The sequence below is a fragment of the Monodelphis domestica genome, chromosome 1 (genome assembly GCF_027887165.1).
Source record: "Monodelphis domestica isolate mMonDom1 chromosome 1, mMonDom1.pri, whole genome shotgun sequence".
Taxonomy (NCBI): Eukaryota; Metazoa; Chordata; class Mammalia; order Didelphimorphia; family Didelphidae; genus Monodelphis; species Monodelphis domestica.
This window is the reverse complement of record NC_077227.1, coordinates 347,895,576-347,919,591: the sequence shown is the minus strand read 5'-3', so window position 1 is coordinate 347,919,591 and position 24,016 is coordinate 347,895,576. Positions and strand designations below refer to the sequence as shown.

General features: G+C 38.7%; 1 protein-coding gene across 4 annotated transcripts in view; it reads left to right on the top strand.

Moving 5' to 3' along the window:
- Nucleotides 1–24,016, top strand: part of PPP2R2B (protein phosphatase 2 regulatory subunit Bbeta) — a 536,905-nt gene that overhangs the window by 63,716 nt on the left and 449,173 nt on the right. For 2 of the 4 annotated variants that reach the window (XM_016426488.2, XM_007473841.3), the window contains one exon: nucleotides 20,776–20,799. The exons of the other annotated variants lie outside the window; for them this stretch is intronic. In XM_016426488.2, coding sequence (XP_016281974.1) covers nucleotides 20,776–20,799 — 24 coding nt within the window. The remainder of the gene's footprint in view (nucleotides 1–20,775; nucleotides 20,800–24,016) is intronic. 4 annotated transcript variants of the gene reach the window in all.

Here is a 24,016-nt window from a genome sequence, read left to right as displayed (position 1 = left end):
TATCTATTCCTTTCATGACCCTTAAAGTCCCTTTCAACTCCAGATTCAAAGAATGCTAGAGCCAAAAGGAACGTAAGAGGAATGAAATCTAGGCCAACTTTCTTATTTCCAAAAGAGGAAACTGAGTCTTAGAGAGATTAAGCGACTTGTTCAAAGTCACTTTTCTAGTGAATGGCAGAGTGAGCCTCAGATTCAGTTCTCTCCACTGTATCACACTACCTCCTAGACCCATGGTGGCAAACTTGTGGCACATGTACCAGGAAGGGGACACAGAACCCTTTCTGGGGCATGGGCCCCATCATCTGCCAGAGCCATTACTAGAAAGGCAGAGGGACTTGAGTGGAGATGCTCCCTTCTCCCTCTCCACCTCACCTGAGGACATGTTATCACTTCACCCACCCCTCTGCCCAGCAGCCCAACAGGAGTGTTTTTTCCCTTCCCTGTCTTGAGTAAGGTGGGTGGCTCACAGGTGGCAGAGCTAGAGGGGAGCAGAGCACTCAGGCTACTGCCCTCCCCCTCTCCACATGTACCTGAGGACATTCCTCACTTCATTCACCCCACTGCCCAGCAGCCCAATGAGAATGCTTCCTCTCTCCCCCTCTCTGGTATAAGGTGGGGGTGGGGGAAGCTGGCACACAGTTTCTAAAAAGTTTGCCATCCATGTCCTAAACACTACCATTTAAGGATTCTTTTTTGGAGATCTTTCTCCACCAAGCACCTTATTTCAAACTGCCCTCACACTGGATGCTTTTCAGTAAGAGGCTTTATCTCCTACTCTACTTAGGTAGGGGAGGGGTCCATAGAGGTCAACAACCCTGACCTAGAGAGGGGCCTACTGAGGCCAAGAGAAAAGGCAACTAGGTGACACAATGGATAGAGTACCAGTTCTGCCTTCAGGAAGTCCTGATTTCAAATCCAGCCTAAGAGTTAGGTCTGTGACCCTGGGCAAGTCGCTTAACCCTGTGTAAAAATTAATTTTAGTCTCTAGGAATAAAAGTATTATATTTGAGGTTTATTAAGGATTATTAGAAATCAAGGAATACAGAAATACAAAATAGAAAAACACGTGCCTAGGGCTGATTAGCCCATTCAAAACCCCCATGCTTAGCTTACCCACAACATCATTGCAATGGAAGAGAGCCCATGTGTGAGGCAGAGAGCCAGTTAAATACTCATTGTGATCTCACCCAGGTGAAGATTCAGGTGAGATTATAGGGAATTCTGGGAAATACCAAGGACTTCTGGGGATTTAAGTCTAGGGTTCAAATCTCCATTTTACATTCAACCCCCTGAGGCCCGAGGAAGGCTAATCTCTCTGCTGGGTCTTGTAAACATACCAACTTTGTAATTACAATAATTTGAGTATAAGAGGGAAAGAGAACAAAACCAATAATTGCTAGACTCATTGACAAAAAGCCAGTTAAGGGACAGTCCCCTTTGGCATGAAAGTATACATACAAATAAATGTTCAATCAACAACACCCAAAGTTCATTCTTGATCTTCTTGTGCAGCTTGTGGTCTGTGGAGGCATCAAGGACTTCTCCAAACAGTTCAGTTTCTGGATTCGGAGAGGTAGCATGGTTCTTGACCTAAAATTTCTCTCAAAAGGAATTTAAACTTTGCAATTTAAAATAATAATATTTATACACACACACCCCCCAAAGAGGATGATTGATAAACACAGGGATCACTTGGGGATTCATGGCTGAGTTATGAGGTATATGAATCAATTGGTAAGAAAAATCAAAAACATCAAAAAAAATCCAAATAAAAAAGGTAATTTCTGGATGAAATATAGACTATCAAAGTCTTATGTGTAAAAATTCTAAGTAAAGGAAAAATAAATCTATAAAAGGTCCTTGAATCAAGGCCCAATTAAAATGATATAAGCAAGTAAGCATTTACCCAGTCAGTAGCCAGGACTACAGAAAGTTTGCCACACTATGAAAGATAGAAAAGGGACTGGATTATAGGAGCCAGGTTAGGAGCCAAGTTTGGGATACTCATCTGTAAGTATTTTCACAAAGAGTGTGGATACAAGGAAGGCCTACGTCTTAATGTATGTTAAGTGTTGCAACTTTGAGTCTTCAGACTAGGTTCAAGTCCTTTGTATTTGCTAGAAGTAAATCAATCCTTCCTGGATTGGTTTCTTTGTTGACCTGTGTGCTCTTTTGGCACAAGTCAGGTTTAGCTTTGCTTCTATGGCCCTGTGAAATGGCTCTTTTGTATCTCTTGTCCTGGAATCAAACAGAATCATTAAACAAAGTCCCCCCAAAAAATTTTTTTAACAATTAGTGACATCATTTTTATAGTCTCAAGCTTTTGGGGCATGTACTGACATTATAGCAAATGTATTTTAAACTTATATTGCTGCAAAATCAAAAAAGTTAAAGAAAATCTTAATACTGGTGATGTGCTTCAAATATAAAAAGGAGAGAAAAAATAAAAAACTGAAATAGTATATTGCACATGCAAGAAAAATATAATAAAAGAGTTTTTAAAATAAAAATATAGCTTATAATCATTGACACACTGTGTCAGCTAAGGAAATATAGAATACAAGGCTTTCTCACCAAAAATGAGATCCATTTCCTCTTCATATCTGGCCATGATCCACTGTGAGTACAAGCAAATGAATTTTACAAGGTAACAGGTTTTTTTAATAAAGAACAGTAGTACAAATATGTAGGTATCAATATCCCCAAAATTCTCAATAGCCCAATTAATTATAATAACAAACAAACCCACTATCATATTTCACATGAGTTGCTGTATGGCATTTTTAAAAGCCTATGAACTGGTGGATATTTGTCACAATTTTTACAAACATAGCAAACCTTTCAACCTTGGTAAACATATTTTTAAACAAAGTAAAATGTATTTGGGTCTAGGTCATCATCAAGAAATCTAGAGATCATTCTGGTGGAAGTAAAGTTAGCTGAAGATTTATAAATGAGAGATGCTCCTCTTTTGGGAGTCATCTAAGGGTACTATGCCCTGGGATTAACTTCCCAGCTCCTTTGGTATGAGACTGTAATGTTCCATACATTCACATTTTTATAAATGTGGGAGGTGGGGATTAAATTTGTATTTCACTTCAGCTACTAAAATGGACCTTACCTCCTATTAGGGGCAGGAAAAATGACCAGAGATTGTTAAAAAAAAATTCTAAAAATCATGTCTAAAGGACCCCTAAAAATCAATTTGAGATATTTAGCTCATTAAATTTTCCAAAGGTTGTTATACAATTGTAACCAGTTCTGATGAAGTCCATCCATCCTCTATGTGACAATTTACAAAGTAATAAATAGAAAAGGCTATTTTTATATATGGGCTTATTCAATAATATTTGTTCAGTATAGTTATAGGGGAAAAGCAACAGAATAAAATAGTAGTTAAAGCCCAGTACATTAAAATTATTCAGTGTAACAGAACAGTATTGAATGTATTAATATATGAACTTAAAATCAACAAAATTAAATCTTAGACAAAACAATCAGCAAAATGCAATAAAATACAGAGATTTTTATAAAACATTGGAGTCTGAAATGCCTTAAAAATATAACCTCCAGTCTCTTTAAAGTTCATTGATTTTTCTTTTTTTCTTATCCATTTATATGCCTATTGTCAGAAGGCAGAAGATTGGTAAGGGGTAGGCAATGGGGTTCAAGTAACTTGCCCAGGGTCACACAGCCAGGAAGTGTCCAAGGCCAGATTAGAACCCAGGACCTCCCGTCTCTAGGCCTGGCTCTCAATCCACTGAGTCACTGAACTGTGCCCCCCATAGTGAGGGTGGATTTTAGGAATCTCAAATTGGGCCAAAGAGTTGCAGGGAGATGAAATTCTCTCCTGAATCTCAGGTGAGATAAATAAAAGGACCAGTGCACTCAAAAGATACCCTTTGAAATAAGTCATGCTTATAACTTCCTGTTTGGAAAAGTCTATTCCTTCTCCTTGTTGTCCCCCCCTCACCCCCGTGGTCCCTTGCCATATGGAGGCTAATTGTAGCCTAAGGAAGAACACCCCCATTTTTACCAGCTGGTTTGTGAGTCCTGAAGAAACTGGGGAAGCTACCAGCAAGCTGGGTCCTGGGGCTGGGCTAAGGCAATCTGTCTCAGAGGCTGGAGTTCATCTGGGGCTGGGCCAGAGTGTGTCGGGACTGGGAGAGTGATCTGGATCAAGCAGGTCTGGGGCAGATAAATGGAGGTAGGAACAGGCAGCAAGAGTGGGTGGGCAGGGCCAGGACCAGGTGAGCGATCTTGGTCAAGAAGGTCCGGAGCAAAAAAAAAGAAAAGGAAAAAAAAAGTCCGGAGCAGATGACTAGAGCACAGAAGGAGGCAGCAGGAGTGAGTTGAATCAAGAGGCTTTGCTGAAAAGCCTTGGAGAAACATGACTTAGAAAACATTATCTAGGCTATCTTAAAAAAAATTTGAGAAGTTCTCATCCCTTCATGGTTGCCATAATTGTAAAAATTAATTTTAGTCTCTAGGAATAAAAGTATTATATTTGAGGTTTATTAAGGATTATTAGAAATCAAGGAATACAGAAATACAAAATAGAAAAACACGTGCCTAGGGCTGATTAGCCCATTCAAAACCCCCGTGCTTAGCTTACCCACAACATCACTGCAATAGAAGAGAGCCCATGTGTGAGGCAGAGAGCCAGTTAAATACTCATTGTGATCTCGCCCAGGTGGAGTCTCAGGTGAGATTATAGAGAATTCTGGGAAATACCAAGGACTTCTGGGGATTTAAGTCTAGGGTTCAAATCTTCATTTTACACCTGTTTGCCTCAGTTTCCTCATCTGTAAAATGATGATTCTAATAGCACCTACCTCTCAAGGTTATGAGGATCAAATGAGATAATAACTGTAAAGTGCTTAGCACAGGTCTTGGCACTTAAGTGCTATATACATCTTAGCTGCTATTACTGTTGCTGTTGAGGTCTATGCTTTCTTTGGATTGGGGAATGCCTAGTGAGGAAACTCCATGTACCATGGCAGATTGACTTCTCTTCTGCAACTTCTTCTATTAAGAACACTGGAATGCTTCTTTTATGGGGGAGTGAAGGGGGATGCTTAAGTCAGAGGCTATGTGCCAAGTACTGCTTAAGTAATAATAATAGTTTTTAGCTTATAAGTGAATAGTACTTAGAGTTGAATAAGCTTTGTATGTGCCTCATCTCACTTGATTCTCATAACAGACCTGGGAGAAACACACAGTGCAGGCATTTTCCAACCCATTTCACAAAAAAGGAAACCAAGACCCAAAGAAATGACCAGGACTTGCCCAGTCCCACATCTGGGAAGCAGCAGGATTCCAAAGTGTGTCTGCTGGTTCCAAGGCCAGTGGTCAGTCTTCCAGAACTTCCAGAACTATCATCTGACCTGGTCACTTTTAAATTTATGTAATAAAACACAAATCAGGATTATTCTTTCGAGGTTAGTCATGTGAGGAGAATCTGTAGTCAATACAGGGTGTCCCAAAAGACTTAGTGCTACTTTAAACTATTAAAGGAATTTCCTAAAATTTCCTTAATGATATTAAAGCTTAAAACTGCATTAAGGTTTTTAGGGTCCCTTGTATAGAAAAACATTATTCCTATAGCAGTTTGTGGCCTAGACAACAGAATCAGTGAAGTAGAATGTAAAAGAAACCCTGGTCCTAGAATTGGGAGAGCCCCTAGTTCAAAACCTGCTTTAAATGTTTATTAAGTGTGTGACTATTAGCAAATCACTTAATCTCTCTAAGCCTTATCTGTAAAATGGGGATGATAACATTACCTAGGTTCCAGTGAGATAATGTTTGTCAAGTGCTTTGCAAATTTTAAAGAACTGTATAAGGATTAGCTATTACTATTTCATTCATTTGACAATGTGTCATCAGACCGGTCCAAGAGTTACTTTACCACTTCAGGCCTCAGTATTATCTTCTGAAAAATGGACCATCCTAACTCTTAAGATTCCATGATTCAGACAAACAGGATGACAATAACTCATGATTCCCATGAGTCTCACCCAAGTTATTTGCAAGTCGAAACAGATCAAGTAAGATCAATGGCTCTCCCGCCTTCCAGCAAGCTGTAGAGAAAATTCCCCAAAGAATAAGAACAAAACTGAAATCTAAGCCCATTATTACATGCATTTTCCCTTATTTTGAGTTGCAGAAGACCTTATGAATCTAGGTCTTTGGGTTTTCTTTTGGGACAGGTCTTCACTCTTTGAGAGTTTCTTAGAATGACTGCCTATGCTAAGTAATTTTGGCTTTTCACAATAAATTTAATGACAGCACAGTTGAGGCCTCTCATTCTTGAGCACTTTGGAACATTCCTTCCAGAGAACCCAGGGTAGAAACAAGTTCTTCAGTTCTATAAAGAAGTGACTATGTGAGATGCTTAAGAGGAATCTCATTCTTGTCTTTTTTTTTTTAAACCCTTACCTTCAGCTTTAGAATCAATACTAGGTATTGGTTTCAAGGCAGAAGAGCAGTAAGGACTAGGCAAAGAGAGTTAAGTGACTTGCCCAGGGTCACCCAGCTAGGAAGTGTCTGAGGCCGCATTTGAACCCAGGACCTCCTGTCTCTGGGCCTGGCTCTCAATCCACTGAGCTACCCAGCTGCCCTTCCTATTATTTTCTGAAATGTACTTGAGTTACTTGGTAGAATTGTGAATATCCTGAGGAGAAGCTTTAAAACAAGATTTCATTGAAGTTGTATTTTTAAGAAGTATAACAGATTGAAAGCCAGCTTCACTCAGTTAGGAAGGCTTGGGTTCAGATCCTGTCTCCGATACATACTGGCTTATAACATTGGAGGAATGACTTAATTGGTTCTTCTCAGCAACTTTCCAAGATATGCAAGTGCTGATCTTCTTTGAGAGAAGTATCCTTACCCAGAGTTTCCTATACTAATGAAATCAAAGGATTGTATAAAAAACAAAAACAAATAAAAATAAACGTCTATTGTTTTCATCCCCAGGGTTCAGTACGGTTCCAAGCACAAAATGGGCATTAATAAATGTTCATCAGCGGTTTCCAGTTGCCTAACAGACTGGCCCTCCTACTCTCACCATCTTCCCCACCCTGTCCTATGAGGTCCTCCAGGACCAGGACTATTTCTGCCATTGGCTTTATATGTTCACAGTTTAGCCCTGTACTTAACTAGGACTCAACAAATATTTGCCCAATGACACTCTGTGTGGCATTTTCAATGAATCTCCAAGCATTTATTAAAAAGTTACTAAGAAATGGCAATTGTGATGAAAGAGAGTCATAGAAACATCTACACAGAGGGATACAATAACATAAGCAGACCCCTGAAAATAGAAACAATGACTGCAACAATGTAGGTAGAAGGGGAGATAGATAACACAGTGGATAGAGCACCAAGCCTGGAATCAGGAGTACGTGGGTTCAAATCCGACCTCAGACACTCTTCTCCTAGCTGTGTGGCCCTGGGCAGTCACTCAACCCCAGCTGTCCTGTCCTTGTCACTCTTTTGTCTTAGAATCATATTAAGATAGAAAGTAATGGTTTTTTTTAAATGTTAAAGTGCAACCACACCACTAATTGAATGTCGTAGAATTATTTAGCCCAAGCATGGTTTGAAAGAAGAGATATGAGATGTTCCTATTCCACTCCTTTGTAGATGTGGGAGGTCCACAAGTGTTATGCATTGCACATATTTTCAGGCTTTTTACATGTATTGAGGATCAGTTATTCCCATCACCCTCCCCCCCCCTTTTAGGCTGACTCAGAAAGGGGATTAAAGGGATATTGGGAGAAACAGGTAATGGAAAATGCCCAAAATACACCAATAAAAAACTTTCTTTAAGGTTCTCAGGACCGTACTGGTCCTTGAAGACTCAAGGACAAAAAATGAAAACAATCATCATCTTTGAGGGGCTTATGTTCTAGTGGAACAGCATACTGCTTCAATAGTTATTTATATACTTGGAGCATATCAGTTACTTCTTACAACTACAACATAACATAGGCAACTGTAGGTACTGTCCCCATTTTATAGAAGTGGAAACAGGCTCAGAGATTTAAAACTATCTTGCCCAAGAGCTGATAGGTTTCAAATGCAAGATTCTTACTCAAGTCTCTGATTCCAAGGCCAGCCCTCTAACCACTGTGCCACAATGCTTCTTACATAGCCCAGTTATTCAACTCCAGAGTATTTGTTGTATGTTTTCTCAGACAAAATACCACTTATGCTCTGGGAGACAGCAAATCAACCTTCAGGGTTCAGAGGCACATCCTTGTTCAGAGGTAAAGATTCAGTAAAATCAACTCTAATCCCAACTGGTTCCCCTACTCTTTCTGGTATTCTAAAATGTAATACAAACTGAGCCAAATTGGAATCCTCTCTTCCCAGCTTTGGTGACCATGGCACAGATAACTGGACATGCTGGGCACAGGATGCTCTGAATTCCCTTCATTTGCACTCATTTCCAGACTTTTGTTTGGAAATTGTGGTTTTTGGCTCCAGTTCAGATGAATGCAAACTGAGATGATAAATGGAACCTATCCTATAGGTGAAGCTATGGCCACGGCTTCAGTTACAATAGTCTATTGATTCTCTGATATGCTCGGAGCATCATACAAAATTATTTATTTGACACAGCCCTATCAGGTTGTAGCGCAGACCTCAGTGGATTGATTAAAAGTACATGGTTAGGAGCAATAACAAAGGTTCATTTAAAGAACCACCGACATGCTGAGACTAATGCAACAGCATGAATCAAGGAAGAGAGTGCCCATTAGTGCAAATTTACATTTAAAACTTGCGACATGCCTAGCCCACTGGGCTGCCAAAGCAAGGGAGTAAGCACATTTCTTTAAGGCTTAGAGAGTTGTAGCAGCCCAGAACCACTGGTGCAGGTCCCAAATATAATGAGACTACAATGAAAAGAAATTACCTTAAGAACTGAAATCATCCCTGACTATTGATTCTGGAAACTGCTGCAGCGAAATGACCAGCACACTGGGCTTAGACCCGGGAGTTGTGTTATTATTGTTCGGTTGTGCCCAACTTTTAGTGACCCCATGGACCAAAGCATGCCAGGCTTCTCTGTTCTCTGCTATCTACTGAAATCTATCCAACCTCATGTTCTTTGCTTCCATGACATCATGTACCCATCTCATCCTCTGCCATCCCCTTCTCCTTCCGCCTTCAATCTTAGCCAACATCAATATCTTTTCCAATGAGTCCTGTCTTCTTGTTATGTTTATGTGGCCAAAGTATTTAAACTTCAGCTTTAATATTTGACCTTCCATAAATAGTCTTGACTCTAACTCTTATTAGCTCATATATGCAGACAGTGGATGGGGGAAGGATTTAGAGTAAGGAAGACTTGAGTTTAAATCTTATCTCAGATGATAGCTGTAGTGAGTCACATAACCTCTCTGTACCTCAGTTTTTTTATCTGTAAAATGGAGATAATACAGCATCCACCTCATAGAGATGTTGTGAAGGTAAAATGAAATGATATATGTAAAATGCTGTGTAAAATTTAGAACACTGTGTGAATTCTAGTTATTATTACCACCATCATCATCATCATCATTAGCTGTATGACCTGGAGAAGTCCTTTTTATATCTCTAAGCCTTAATTTTTCCATCTGTAAAATAGGGATAACATTTGTACTACCTGTCTCATAGGGTGGTTATAAGAAAAGCATTTTGTCAACCTTAAAGCATTTTTAAAATGTAAGCTATTATTATCACTTCTTACTGCTTTGCTTCTAAATGTGGAGAATAGATAGTGACTGCCTAAAGGAATGAGGAGGGAGGGAGGAAGAGGACTGGTTTACTAATTTGCCTTAGTCCTTAATGCTAATTCCTTCTCTTCTAACAGTCTGTTCCTTGATCGCAAGTTTCCCATCTGGCATTACTCATTCATTATAGACTAAGTATTAGCTATATCCTGCCAATGAGAGATTCCAGATTCTTGGAAAAAATGTACTCTGGGAGTTGTATTAAAATAGACCCTGATGTACCATGTAGGTGCATCAGAGCACCAATTCTCCAAATTGTGCTCTAAATCAGGATTTACACAACATAAAAAAAAAAATCATGGAATGCTAGAGCACAAAAAATAATCTCTCCCCCTCCTTCTTCCAGATGTCTCAAACATCTGGAACATGAAGTTGTCTAACCTTACTAAAGGATCACAAGAATAGGGACCTGACAGCCACTCATGGAAACCTTTTCCAGAGTTTTGTCTTATCATAGTCATATATAAAGCCTTTTCATATGCTTGAAGATCGTAATTCAGTCTCCGTGTTCCCTTTAGCTTTCTCTTCTTCAGGCAAACCAATTCTATTTTCTTCAATCTTCCTTCTAGGTTCAATTTTTCACCTCTGATTATTATTTTTTTTTTTGCCCTTTTAGGTGTTATATGGGGTGGGATGGGGGGAAGCCATTTGAGGACTATGCTTGAGGGCTTTTGAAATCATTTAGTTGTTTGCCGCTGGTTTCAGGCAGATGAAGCTCTCATATTTTGAAACTCTCTGAGATATTTGCTAGGGGCCTCATACATGCCTTTCACTCCTCTCCTCTCCCCAAACCCTTCTAGGCTTAGGTTACTGTAGGAAGAGAAAAGACTGAATGATTCAAAACCTGAATTTTTTTCTTCAGAGGTGAATTAGGCCCCATAATAGGACTATCATCACCAATGGAAAGCAATTAAGCACCCAGAAGTCACCCCCAGTGCCTATAAGAGTATCTCACTCACTGACCCATCAATATCAGCCACAATACCATCATTTCAGAAGGATAGAGTGCCTTGATGATGAACTTTTCTCACCATCAAGGAAAGTAAGACCACCCCTCTTAGACTATATTATTCCACTTGTAAAGGAGTTACATCTAGGATTCCAAAGAACCAAGAATAAATTAAATTAAGAGTGCATGGCACACATCTGGGCTAGAGGCTATACAACTGTGAAGAAGAAATGGTGGGGATCAATTTGCAATATAGCTGAAGGAGGGAAGCCACCAAAGATGTAGGAGGAAAAAACAACTCACTTTTTCTCCTCTCTCAAAAAAGGTGACTGAGGACATCAACAGCTATCAACTTATGTATTACCCACTTATAAAATAAATGCAACCCTTTTATGAGAATTTTCTGCATAGGCATGGAGGGCATCAGTGATAAAATATTAATAGGGGACAGACTGACTTTCATAAGTGCTATTCCATAGTAGTACATGTGCTCAGCATCACATAATTGACTGAAAAGATCTAGAGAATAAAAAATTCCACTTTTCTTATTGTTTATTAACTATAAAGAATTTGATTCAACAGAGCAAAACACTATCTGAACTTTCCTGCAAGTTGTCTGATGAATACATCAAAGTTATTAAGATTTACTTTTAAAATATATAGCATTTATAGATATAATAAGAAAGAGTACATTGCTCAGTGACACTTGGCTTGTAAAAAATAAGTGAGGCATAAAACCAAGAGATGTATGCTTGCCAAAATTATGTACTATTGTAATGGAAGAGATCCAATACAGAGCCCAAATTGAAAAGGGATTCCCCATCAATGATGAGGTCTTTTATATCCTCGTATTTATGGCTTTCATTGCTCTGGCTACAACAAGCACCTAGGACAATATTAAGCCCCTAGAAGACATATGAAACCACTCAGTAGCAATTTAGCTTAACCATCCACATGGGAAAAATTAGGTGGATGAAAAATGTCTGTCATCCAGATTATGACAAACACTTAGATGAACAACTTATTAGACTAACTCATCCATTAGTATATGCAACTTGGGCAGACAATAAAAATGGATAATGATTTGGACTCAGAATTAAACAGAAGTAGGAAAGTGAGCTAGATTGTCTTTAGGAACTTACACAATTCCTTTAGTTGCCCTAAACTTCTCTTCATGCTGTTCAAACAATCAATCTTGTTGACATAAATATTCTATCAGTGTTGTTTTATGGCTGTGGTTTTTTTAAACCCTCTATAGTCTTATAAAAAAAATTAAAATGACTGTTACCCAGAGGATAAAAAGGGGCTGGTAGTAGGTGAGACCAGACTGCAACATGTAATACATAAGGAACTTTAAAGAATTGAATAAAGGATGCTATCATCCTTTGAAGATGCATCAAAGGCAGCTAGATGCACAGTGGTTAGAATGCTGGGCCCGGAGTCAGGAAGACCTGAGTTTAAATCTGGTCTCATAATTATCGGTTCTGTGTGACCCTGAGGAAATCACTGCCTAACTCAATTTCTTCAGCTGCAAAATGGGGATAACAATAGTACCTACTTCCCAGGTATGCTGTGAAGCTTAAATGAGATAATATTTGTAAAGCTCTTAGCACATTACCTGGCACATAGTAGACATTTAATGCTCATGTCCATCCAACAGGGGAATGCGTATTGAAAAGGATGTTAGGGCACATATGAGAGTGAGGGATGACTAGTGCAGAAACCAGCTGTTCCAGTGCCAGCAATATCAAGGGTGGCACCAGTGGGGTGAATTTATAGAAGCTTATTGACATGTAAGCAGAGATGGGTCATGATTGGCATCAATGAAGAAAGTTACTGATCCATTTGGGTCAGATGCATTTTATTTGAAGTTTCCCAAACCTGAAAAAACAGCTTTAGCCAGACTCTGCACACTGAGTGGGCACAAAGTAAATGTCATTGCCGGTCTGACTCATCCATCCTCACCCTATTGCTGAGAGGAGGGTAGTGGCAAGGATTCTCCATCCTGTTCCATAGATGTTGAAGTCCAGTCCTCTGGCAGCATGAGTTTTTCCTTTCCCTATATCCACAACACATACACCCACACACATTTGTGAAGCTCATGAACAGTTACTAAAATATGAGAGTAGTATCAGTGTGCGACATCCACATAGTGTTTGGTCTGCTTGGCATCTACCCATGAAGGTGGCAACTAGATAAGAAAGGAGTTCCAATAGTCACCCTCTAAGGCCAACACAAAACTTAATGATGGGCCTCTTCCCCTGTCAGCAGGCAAGCCAGTCCTTCCCTTAGTGAATCCTAGACAAAGTCATGTTAATGAATGGTGTGGATTAGGTTAAAGTCCACAATGTCACCATGTCTCCCACTGATGTCAATAGGTACATTCTTATCTTTAGTCACAAGGGTCAGCGCACCAATGAGAAAGAACAATCTAGACATTGTGGTCCCCTTTACACAAATGGCGTTGTGCCCCATGAGATCGCCTGGCAGCTGGGCCAGCAGTGCCCTCCAGAACTGGCAGAGAGGTGCCCAAAACATGAACAATGCTCAGTTACTTTCACAAGGCAACATAAAGGGCTATTCTCTTAGATGTATAAACAGCCTTCAGTGATGATGTAGCAAGTGGAACTGGGCCATCCTCAACCGTCTCGGATTCCTTACACAGATGTTGAAGAAAGAACAATGTTTGGGAGGAGAAGAGACATGGAGGAAAATCCCAAGTCCAAATCCCAACAGCAGAGAGAAAAACCACAGGTTTATGGATGCCTGAAAATATTAAAAATCTCTCTCTACTAAGAAGGGTTTATAAGAGACTAGGGAAGAATTTTAGGAATGAGCTTCTCATCTAACAGGATTAGAAGATTTAGAACTGGAAGGGACTGTAGACATCACCTGGTTCAACCTCTTCATTTTATTGAAGGGAGAATTGAGGCCCAGAGAGGGAAAAGAATTTACCCACGGTCCCACAGAAAGAAAAGATCATTGATTTACAAACTCTCAAAGTAAGAAAGAATTTCAGAATTCATCCAGGACAACCTATATATGTAAAAATCACTTTTGTAGAATCCCTGAGGGGAGTCATTCAGCTTCTGCTTCAAGAGGGGCACCCTGCCAAAGCAGCCCATTACACTTTTGTACTTCTCTAAGTATTAGGGAGTCTTTCCTTAGCTGGAGCCAAGATCTCTGTATCTACCACTTCCACTCTTGGCTTCTCTATAAGCACCCCCTTCCCCACCTCCCATCCCTGGAACCAAAGAGAACACATTTAATCTCTCTTATACAAGTAGCAGAGCTGCAATTTGAACCCAACCATTTCAAATCCAAATCCAGAATTCTTTCTATTAATACTGCATCATAAGGGGTCAGCTAGGTGGCTCAGTGCAATGAGACCCAGGCCTAAGACAAGAGGTCTTGGATTCAAATCTGAATTCATATACTTCTTAGTTGTATAACCTTTTACTGCCCTTCTGCATTGGAACCAATATGCTGTATTGATTCTAAGAGTAAAGGTAAGGTTTAACAAAAAAAAAAATAATAATACTGTATAATCTCCCTTTCAATAATTAAGCTTAGACTCATTTAAAGGTGTAATAGACTTAAAGTTTGCTGAGTCCAGTCCCCTCATTTTACAGATGAGGAAACTGAGACCTAGAGGGGTTAAATAGGGAACAAAAGAAAAAAGCATTATTAAATGCCTTCTTATGTACTGGTCAATATACTAATACAAATTATTTTTGTTATTATTGGGAAACTAGATATCAAAGTGAAAAGAGTGCTAAGCCTGAAATCAATAAGACTCATCTTTCTGAGTTCAAATCTAGGCTCAGACACTTAATAGCTGGGGACCCTGGGCAAATCACTTAACCCTGTTTGCTTCAGTTTTTTCAACTGTAAAATGAACTAGAGAAGGAAATGGCAAGCCACTGCAGTATCTTTGCCAAGAAAACCCCAAATAACATAATGAAGAGTCAGCCAAAAATGAAATGGTGAACAACAAAAAATGTGCTGCCCACTGTGCTAATACAAATTATTGGGTCTGTACTTTATAAATATTGACACTGTGCTTTACATATATTATATGTATATATTATGTTATATATATTTGATTCTCAAAATAAGTCTGGGAGGTAAGAGCTATTATTAGTCCCATTTTACAGTTCAGGAAATTGAGGTAAATGGAGATTAGATGACTTGCCCAAGGTTACATAGCTCGTTAGTGCCTGAGGCCAGATTTAAACTTAGGTGACTCCAGACCCAGTAATCTATCCACTGTTCCACCTTGTTTTCTGGGTTGTAACTTGACCGAGGTGACACTGTAGTGAAGTAGGGATTTCAACCCATGTCCTCTGAAACCAAATCTTGTATTCTTTTTACCACATCACACTTTTACTTGTTTTGTTGTTGTTTAGTCATTTTATGTCATGTCCAACTCTTCATGACCCTTTTGGGGGGGTTTCCTTGGCCAACGTACTGGAAATAATTTGTCATTTCCTTTTCCAGCTCATTTTTCAGATGAGAAAACTAAGGTAACCAGAGCTAAGTGACTTATTCAGGGTCACATAGCTAGTAAGCATCTGAGGCCAGATTTGAACTCAGGAGGATGTATCTTCCTGACTCTAGGCCCAGCACTCTGCACTGATCCTCTATATCAGTGTTGGGGAATGTTTTTGTTTTTTTTTTTTATTTGAGTGCCCAGAGGACAAATTCAAGCTGTCAGTGAGCCCCCATTACCCAAGAGAGTGGAAGGAGGAAGTGTTTGCTTTGGATTGCTGGACAGGGGGGCAGGGCATGCAAAAAATGTCCTCAGGTGCTGGGAAGAGGGGGAATCAAGCAGTTCCCTGAGTGCCAGCTGGACAGGCATGCCAATACTTCACCAGTGCTGCTCTATATAAACCCTTTGCTCCAGTCAAATTGGTCTATTCCATGAGCTCTTGATTGATGACCATTTATTATATTTGTCCTGGACTCTGGCTCAATACTTTACTTTCCAGTGATCTTTATATTATGCCATTACAGGTGTAGTAATAACCCCTCACCACCTCTAGCACTGAGAATAATGATTAAATCAATAATACCATTTTTGGAGGGAATGTGTAAGATCCTTACCCTGTGAATCCAACCATCATCCCTGGACTTCCCAAACCAAAACCTTCGTCCATAGCCACATACTCATTCCTAGAGGAAAGTGTGTTATCTTCCCCTAGTGGGATGTCATCTCCTTGAGGTCAGCTATTGGCTTGTATTAACAGAGTAATTAGTACATTTGTTGTTGAGTCATTCAGAGATGTCTGACCCTTTGTGGCACTGTGGAACATGTCACACCACTTCCATCTAGGGGGGATGTGGGGCAAAGATACTGGATTGTTTACCGTTTCCTTGTTCAGTGCTTAGCATGTAGCAAATGCTTAATAAATGCTTTTATTTAGTGCCTGCTCTGTATAGGACACAAAGAGACTTACTGAGAGAAGCATAAGGTTTAGATGCCACATAGCTCCTGTCTTCGTGATGGCTGTAGTCTAGTGGGCGACTAAACATAAATACAACTAATCATAATATGCAATATGCTATAAAAAGCACCTTAAAGTGGTAAAAAGAAAAAGCAATGTACTCTGCGAAATGAAAGTAGTCACCAGTACTAAACATGGAGTTGCCTTCTTGGGGGAGGTAATGTTTGAGCTGAGCTTAAAAGGATAGATGCAAATTCATAAATAAAGGTGATTGGAAGGGAGGGATTCAAAGCGACAGTATAAAGAAAGGTGAGATGCTGAAGGCTGTTCCCAATATAGGGAATGCAGATAAGTCAATTTGGCTGGAGTACAGAATGCTTACAGCATATGAGAGGACCTGGAAGATAAGATGGCGCCACAGTGTTGTAGAAGGCTTGTTGTAACTCTATAAGCTAAGGAATTTGAGATATACCTGGTGGGCAATGGAGAAATGCTAAAGATATTTGAGGAGTAACATAATTGTTCCTTTATATAAAAAAAGCAATGATATGAAAGACAGAATGGAAAAGAGAAAATGGAGATGAGGAAATGAGTTAGCAAGCTATTGCAATAACCTAGCTTGTATTAAGGGGAGCCTGTACTAGAATGATGGCAGTGGAAATAGAGAGAAGAGGAAAGATAGAAATCAGATATGTTAAGAAGACAAAATCAGTATACTTTTGGCTTTAACATCTCTTCTCCTTTTTCTCATCTTTACTTTTCTTCCTCTCCTTCAAGACACAGGTCAAATCCTATCTTCCCAGTGAAGACTTTGCTGATCTCTCTAGCTCAGATGATTTCTTCCTCTTTTGAATTCTTTTGGGATTTATTGTTTATATCATGCATGTGTCACTTAGTATTTGCCATCTTCTTTTGCTAATCCTTCTGCTAATTATTATCAGTTTTCTCACTTCCTTTTCTAAACATTTCAACTCTGTTTCAGATTCCTTCTGAATTACATTCAATCCAATAAAGATGTATTAAGTACCTGCTATGTGCTAGACACTGGAGATGGAAATACGTAAAACAAAATTATCCCTGCCCTCAAGGACCTTATATTCCTGGGGTGGGGGTGTAGGGGTAGGACAATAGATGGACAAATGGGTAAAATACAAGGAAATCAGAATAAGGAGAGAGCACTAATACTTAGGGAGACCGGGAAAGGCATCAGGTGAGTGGTGTCACCTGAGACTAAAGTTAGGAAGGCTTTTTTTTCCATAGTCTCTGAAGTCAATGGGTTCCTTTTGAAGAAAAAAAATAGAGGACCAGGGAGTTGGGAAGTCAGGAAAGGTTATTTTTAGGGACAGAGGAAAAGCCTAATTTTGGTTGTTTCTAAGAACCTAAACCTGAGTGTAGCTTTGACTCCAGTACTTACTAATAGGAAAGGGAGATGTAAGTTCAAATTTCACCTCCAACACTTACTTCCTTATCTAGAAAATGAAAGTAATACTTGTAGATCTGTCTTTCAGGGCTGTTGTGCAGCTATTTAAATTGGATAATGAAGGGTGTCTTCAAAATTTTATTGTGCAGTTGCACATATACTTTTGGGATACTGTGTGTGTGTGTGTGTGTATTGCAGACTCTAAAGCTCTTTATCAGGGGTCGTTAACTTGGAGTCGTATTTTAATCTTGTACTTTAGACATTTTTATAACTGTATTTGAATAAATTTAGTTTCTGTATTACTACGTGTTTTGTGCATTTAAAAGCATCATTCTTAAAAGAAGTCCACAGGCTTTCCCAAACTGCCACAAGGGTTCATGATACATAAAAGGTGAAGAACCTGCTCTATATAAATGTCAATTATCATTATCTTTTCATGTTTCTCTTCTTTTTCAATAAAGTTCTGATAGAATTAGTCCTGAGATAAGTTACCATCCTGCGATCATCATAATTATTATTACTTTAACATTTAATGGACTAATGCAACAAGGATACAACTTTTTGTAGTTTAAAAAATATATTAGGATATAAATTCAGCCCCTTCTTATAGTTCGCCCGGGAGATAGGACAGCAGGAATGATTGGCTGGCACCTCATTCTCTTCTCACATTATCCCATATTCTCATCTATGACTCTTTATCCTAAAAGATTTTTGTTCCATGAGAAGCTTGGACATTATAAATATTTGGTATAGGGATATCTATTAAAAATGTCATTTTCAAGTTTTTATGGGATAATGTTATGTGTGGGCTGTTGTGGACAACATTTCAGTTTGTTATAATGGTCCATTTTCAACATTTTAAAAAATGAGTTTCCCAGAGTATTTTGAGCCTTTATTTGTAGCAAGGAGATTGGTTGCCAGCCAGTCCAAGAAAGATAGTATGCTTTTCATTCAAGGTTCCAGGTCATGCCTTGTTAGCTGTTCAGTAGGTGCTACATTTGTATAGCCAGTAGTGACGTTTTAAACAGTTTCCATCTTATCTTGGAATAATTTCTGTGGGGTACCAAGTCCATGTTCTTTAAGATCATCTAACTGTAATTTCTGTTGGCAGCGATATGGTCTTGAATCACCATCAGGGGCTTCATAAATCCTTTCACATCCATAAACAAATCAACAACAATAATAATAGCTAGCTTATATATAGCACCTTCTATGTGCCAGGCACTGTGCTGAGCACTTTACAAATATCTCATTTAATCCTCATAACTCTAGAAGGTAGGTAACATAATTATCTCCATTTTACAGTTGAGGACATTGAGGTAAACAGAGCTTAAGTAGCTTGCCCAGGAGCATACTGCTAATAAGTGTCTAATAATAAATAATAATTTGTTATTACTAGTCAATTAAGCACATTATTACTGCTCCATTAATTAACATTCACTACATTGTCACTTAGTCAAACTTTCTTCAAACTAAAGGGTAAAAAAAAAAACAAACTTAAGAATATTGAGGGCGACAAGTCTTTTCTGACCATATTCTGACACTACCTCCCTTCTAGTCAAATGGGTCTCACACATGGGAGGAGCTATCCCTGTCCTCTCATATGGAACTTGAGAGTAGGGTGGACATAATTTCAAGAAGCTGCTGGCAACCCTCAGCCCAGCTACAGATGGGTCTTCTTGTTCCATTCTTTATCCTTCCTCTTGAATCTCTTCCATTTTAAGTTGTTCTCCATGCCCTCAGCAAATCCTCATTTACCATGCTGAACAATGACTGTTGTGAGTAGCTTTGATTGTTGAGCAGCTGTTATTTAAATATTTATGGCCAAACTGTTCCAAAAGAGAATCGAAAGCAGCAGTGGGTGGTTTAAGAAATACATAAAAATCTATGGGGTAAATTTCTTTCCTGGAAGATCTACATTTCTGTGCAAGTGCCAGATTTTCCACTTATCATTCTTTCAAAGGAAACACTCAGGGCAGTTATCAACACTGATCTTTCAGAAGCTTTCCAAGTCTATTACAGCTGGGCATAACACGCAGAATTCAGCTTAGTTTGTGGACTGAAAGGCACCATGTAGGAACTTAGGGCTAAGAGATTGTTTTACTATGATGAATTCTCTCTGGGTAGCAAGCAGAGAAAAAGACCTCTTACCAGAAGCAAGGCAGCCAGGGTGAAAGTATCCACTGGATCACCCTCTATCCTCTCTATGTCTACAAATAATTTTTACCAATCATCCTACTTTGCTGATGATAACCCTGTGAGTTGGCCTTATTCCCATTTTTTAGATAAGGAAACAGTCTCAGAGAAGTTAAATGCCTTGTCCTTGGTTATGGATAAGTATCAGAGGTAGGATTTGAACTCATATCTCAATGTCAAGGCCAGCATTTGTTACTACTTCTTGTTTGCTGATACAACATATCAGAGACCTATCAGTAGAATCATTTAAATCTGTGTGATTTGTTGTTTTGAGAATCTTAGACTCTTGTAGTCCAAAGGGACTTTAACAATCATCTGGTATGACCTCCCAATCATTGCAGGAATATTTAATCCCTTTAATAACATAGTGGTCTCAAGGTCATGAGAAAATAGATTTAAAGATGGAAGAAACATCAAAGATCTTGTAACCAATTTACTCATTTTACAAACCTAAGACCTAGAGAGAAGTAAGACAACTTGATCAGAGTCACATAAGTGGTGTAAGTGGCAGATTTGGTCATTCAACAATTTGATTCAACCAAGTTAGTTCCAAAACATATAAGGATGTATAGTTGAATTGGATCCCTCTTCTGACTTAAACACCCTATTTTAAGTTATAGAATTTTGCATCAAGAGTCACTTAACTAGCTTTGCAACCTTAGGCAAATCACTTGAACTCTGAAAACCTCGGTTTCTTAGTTTACTAAATGGAAAGTTTGAACTAAATGATCTCCAAAGGGCTCAGTACTGTACTTCAATGAGCTCCCAATTTTATGTTGGTTGTTGTTGAAGAAAGGGAAATTACTTTGCCCCAAACTTCCCAACTGGCTGCCTTATCTTTGAACTTTTCTTCAGTATTTTTGTGGCCCCTTGAACCAATATGCATTCTGCTACCCTATTTTAGTATGTGTAGTTTTGTTCAGTGCATACACAAGTGTTTGCCATTTATAATTATTTCACTTTTATATTTTCTTCTCTTGTCAGGTTTCTCCACACTTTTGGAATGTTGTAAGTAGTTTTCTTCAGAACTCATTAATCCTTACATATATCAGGATATGAAATGTGAATAGTTCATTTTGATGAGCTTAAAGTATTCTATATTAGCCTATACCTATGAAGTAGGGGCTAAAAAATTAGTGATAGATTTGTTCAATTTTCTCTCTTCACATGAATTCAAATGGCAGCCACAATGACAAATTAATGGACTAGGTGCCCATTAGTGCTATATGCTATTTGTTATGTGTTATTAGTTTTTGGTGCTCTTTAATACTATATGATATGTAGTACTTTTGATAATATACTCAAAAATGGTTGGTTTTGAGGAGGCTTGGTTTTGACAAATGAATGCAATTGGAGAAAATATAAAGATTTTATATAAAGCTTAGACTATATGATATGAGAAGCAAACAGGTAGGATTTTACAAGTAAAATTCTACATCAGATCATATCGTTTTTTAAAAGACCTTATTTTCTCTCTTCAAATTGATACTAAGTATCAGTTCTAAGACAGAAGAGTAGTAAGGATTAGGAAATGAGGGTTAAGTGAGTTGCCCAGGGTCATACAGCTAGGAAGTATCTGCCAACAGATTTGAACCCTGGACCTTTCATCTTCAGGTCTGACTCTCTATCCACTGATCCACCTGGCTGCCTTAGACAGCTTGAAGCCCTAGTTTTAATTAAGTTACAAAATTACTAAAATTAACTAAAAAAGTGCAGAGCATATAAGATTCCACTACATTTGCTATTTGTTGACCATTAAAAAAGCATTTGATTCAAAAGGTGAAAATGTCACCTAAAAGGCTCCCCTCCAATATATAGCCTATATATGTATGTCTCCTACACATCTGTCAAAATCATACAAGATCCTTTGAAAGGTTAAACAACAGAAAGAACTTTGATACTAACACAAAACTAGACATAGTACATGGAGACATTTGTTTGCCACTGTGATGGAAGATGTCTGGTTTGAACCAAACTGAAGAGATTCCATAGAGAGAGAAGGTCCTCCAGATGCTTGAATTTGTAGATAACCCTGTCAGGGCTATATCAAGCTCTGAAACATTGTAGGGTATTCTGAGAGTTGCAACCACTGTAGAGAGCTTGGCTCAACTTTCTATACAGGAAAAACCAAGAGAAACTGCAGGTGGATTTTAAGGACCTTAAATAGTTCACTGCTCCAGACATGATCCTTGCCTAAAGCTGAAAGCTTAAATGATTTGTCCAAGAAGGCAGAGTAACACTAGTGAAGGATTTGAATTCAAGTCTTCTTGACTTCAAGTCTTGCTTTCTATCTTCTTTGCCAGATCTTCCAAAAAATAATAGAAAGGCACAGTTGTGGGCTTAAGTAAACAGTGGCATATTACCATTAAAGAATTTTACTGGAGAAACAACTTGGAGGATGTCATCAGAAAGATGTATGAGCAGAAAAGGCCAGTCACATAAGAAGAGCAAAAGGATGACCAAGGAACAATCCACATGCTTCCTTGGTCAAAGCACCATCAATAGATAGAAAGGAAAGTCCCCTGAATGTGGGTAGATGCCCTGAAGGAAATCAATGAAAGGCAAACAGAGAAGATCAGAGGTTGTAAAAGGTTTGGATCTCTGCCTTAAGGGAAATATCCATCCAAAATAATGAAATAATAAAAATGTCTTAGAACTGAAGTAAAAATACTTAAGGTATATGTCTATATCTTTTTACCAGCACTTCTGTTTTTCTTATTTCATTTAATCCAGTAACATCCTGGTGGAATAAGCAGCATATTTTGTATATGAAAGTTATCTCATTATCCAGATTCTAGATATAAAATTCACATGTCCCTAAGATTTTGTACTTAAAATAAAATGTACCTCAAAAGTTTAAGAATTGTTTTAGTTTCTTTGTGGTCACTGAGTGGCTAGACAGCCAATAATCCAAATACATGATTTATTTAGTATTTCAGTCATTTCAACTCTGCTCAACTCTTTGGGACCTCATTTGTGGTTTTTTTGGCAGAGACACTGAAGCAATTGGCCACTTCCTTCTCCAGTTCATTTTAAGATGAGGAAACTGAGGCCAAAAGAGTTAAGTGATTTGCCCAGGGTCAGATAGTAAGTGTTTAAGTCCAGATTTGAACTCAAGAAAATGGGTCTTCCTGACTCTAACCCTGACACTCTTCACTGTATAGCCAAAGACAACTGAAAACCCAGGGCTGGGCATCTGCATATTTCTAAACATGTCAAAATATTTGATTTTGCATAGTCTCAAGGCCAGATAAAGGCTAACTTGACTTTTTATCCAGATGTTTAGGAGGACTATAGAGATGACCCTTATCATCATTTTTCTCCTCTTCCCTTTCCTACTTTTTCTGCCTTCTTTGCTTCTCTTGTCATCCATTCCTCTCACAATGTATTTGTTAGATCAGAGTCAAAGACAAATATCTGACAGATCAGGAATAATAATTATGAATCATTACGAATTGCCCCAACGACTAACTTCAAAAACAGTCTCTTAACTGTGGTTCACTTCCTGTCACCTTAATGCCAGAAACACTTAGAATCATGGTAGGATCATAGGTTTAGAGCTGAAAGGAACCTTACAAACTACTTAATCCACACTCCTCATTTTATAGATGAGGAAAATGGGGCTCAAAGAGTTTGTGACTTAATGCTAGATTAACATCAAAATTAAGCATCTCTGGTAGAACTTAAAACCAGATCCTTTCACCCCAAAAGCAAAGCTTCCCAATGTACCTCACAATTTTCCTTAACATTTATTGTGTGCAAGGTATTATATGGAGTTCAGTCATTAACCAAGATGTCTTATACTTCCCTTCTACACTTCTTTTCCTGTCTTCCCCAAGGACAGGGTTTGTTTTTTCCCTGTTGCTCAATGAATATTAAGGAATATTGATCCAATAGAGTTTTCTTGGGTTTTCAAGTTGAGTTCATTTAAGATTCTGCATCTCATCTGACAACCTTCCAGGGTGCCTCTGGGGACTGAAAGAAGTAAGAGCTCACATTGTTAGGGACTGATGAGAAACAACATGCTCATGACAAGATGAAAAATAATTTCGGCCATGAAAATGAGCCTTGGGCCTTCATCCTCATGGAAATTGGGGTGGAACTGAGGGGAATCAGGCTGCAAGCTGAGGCATGTAGCATAGGGCTGAATGAAGAGTAGGAACTCAACAAATACTTTCTAGACTCTTAGAGTAAATAAGACCCCGAGAGAAGTAAGGGCCAAGCT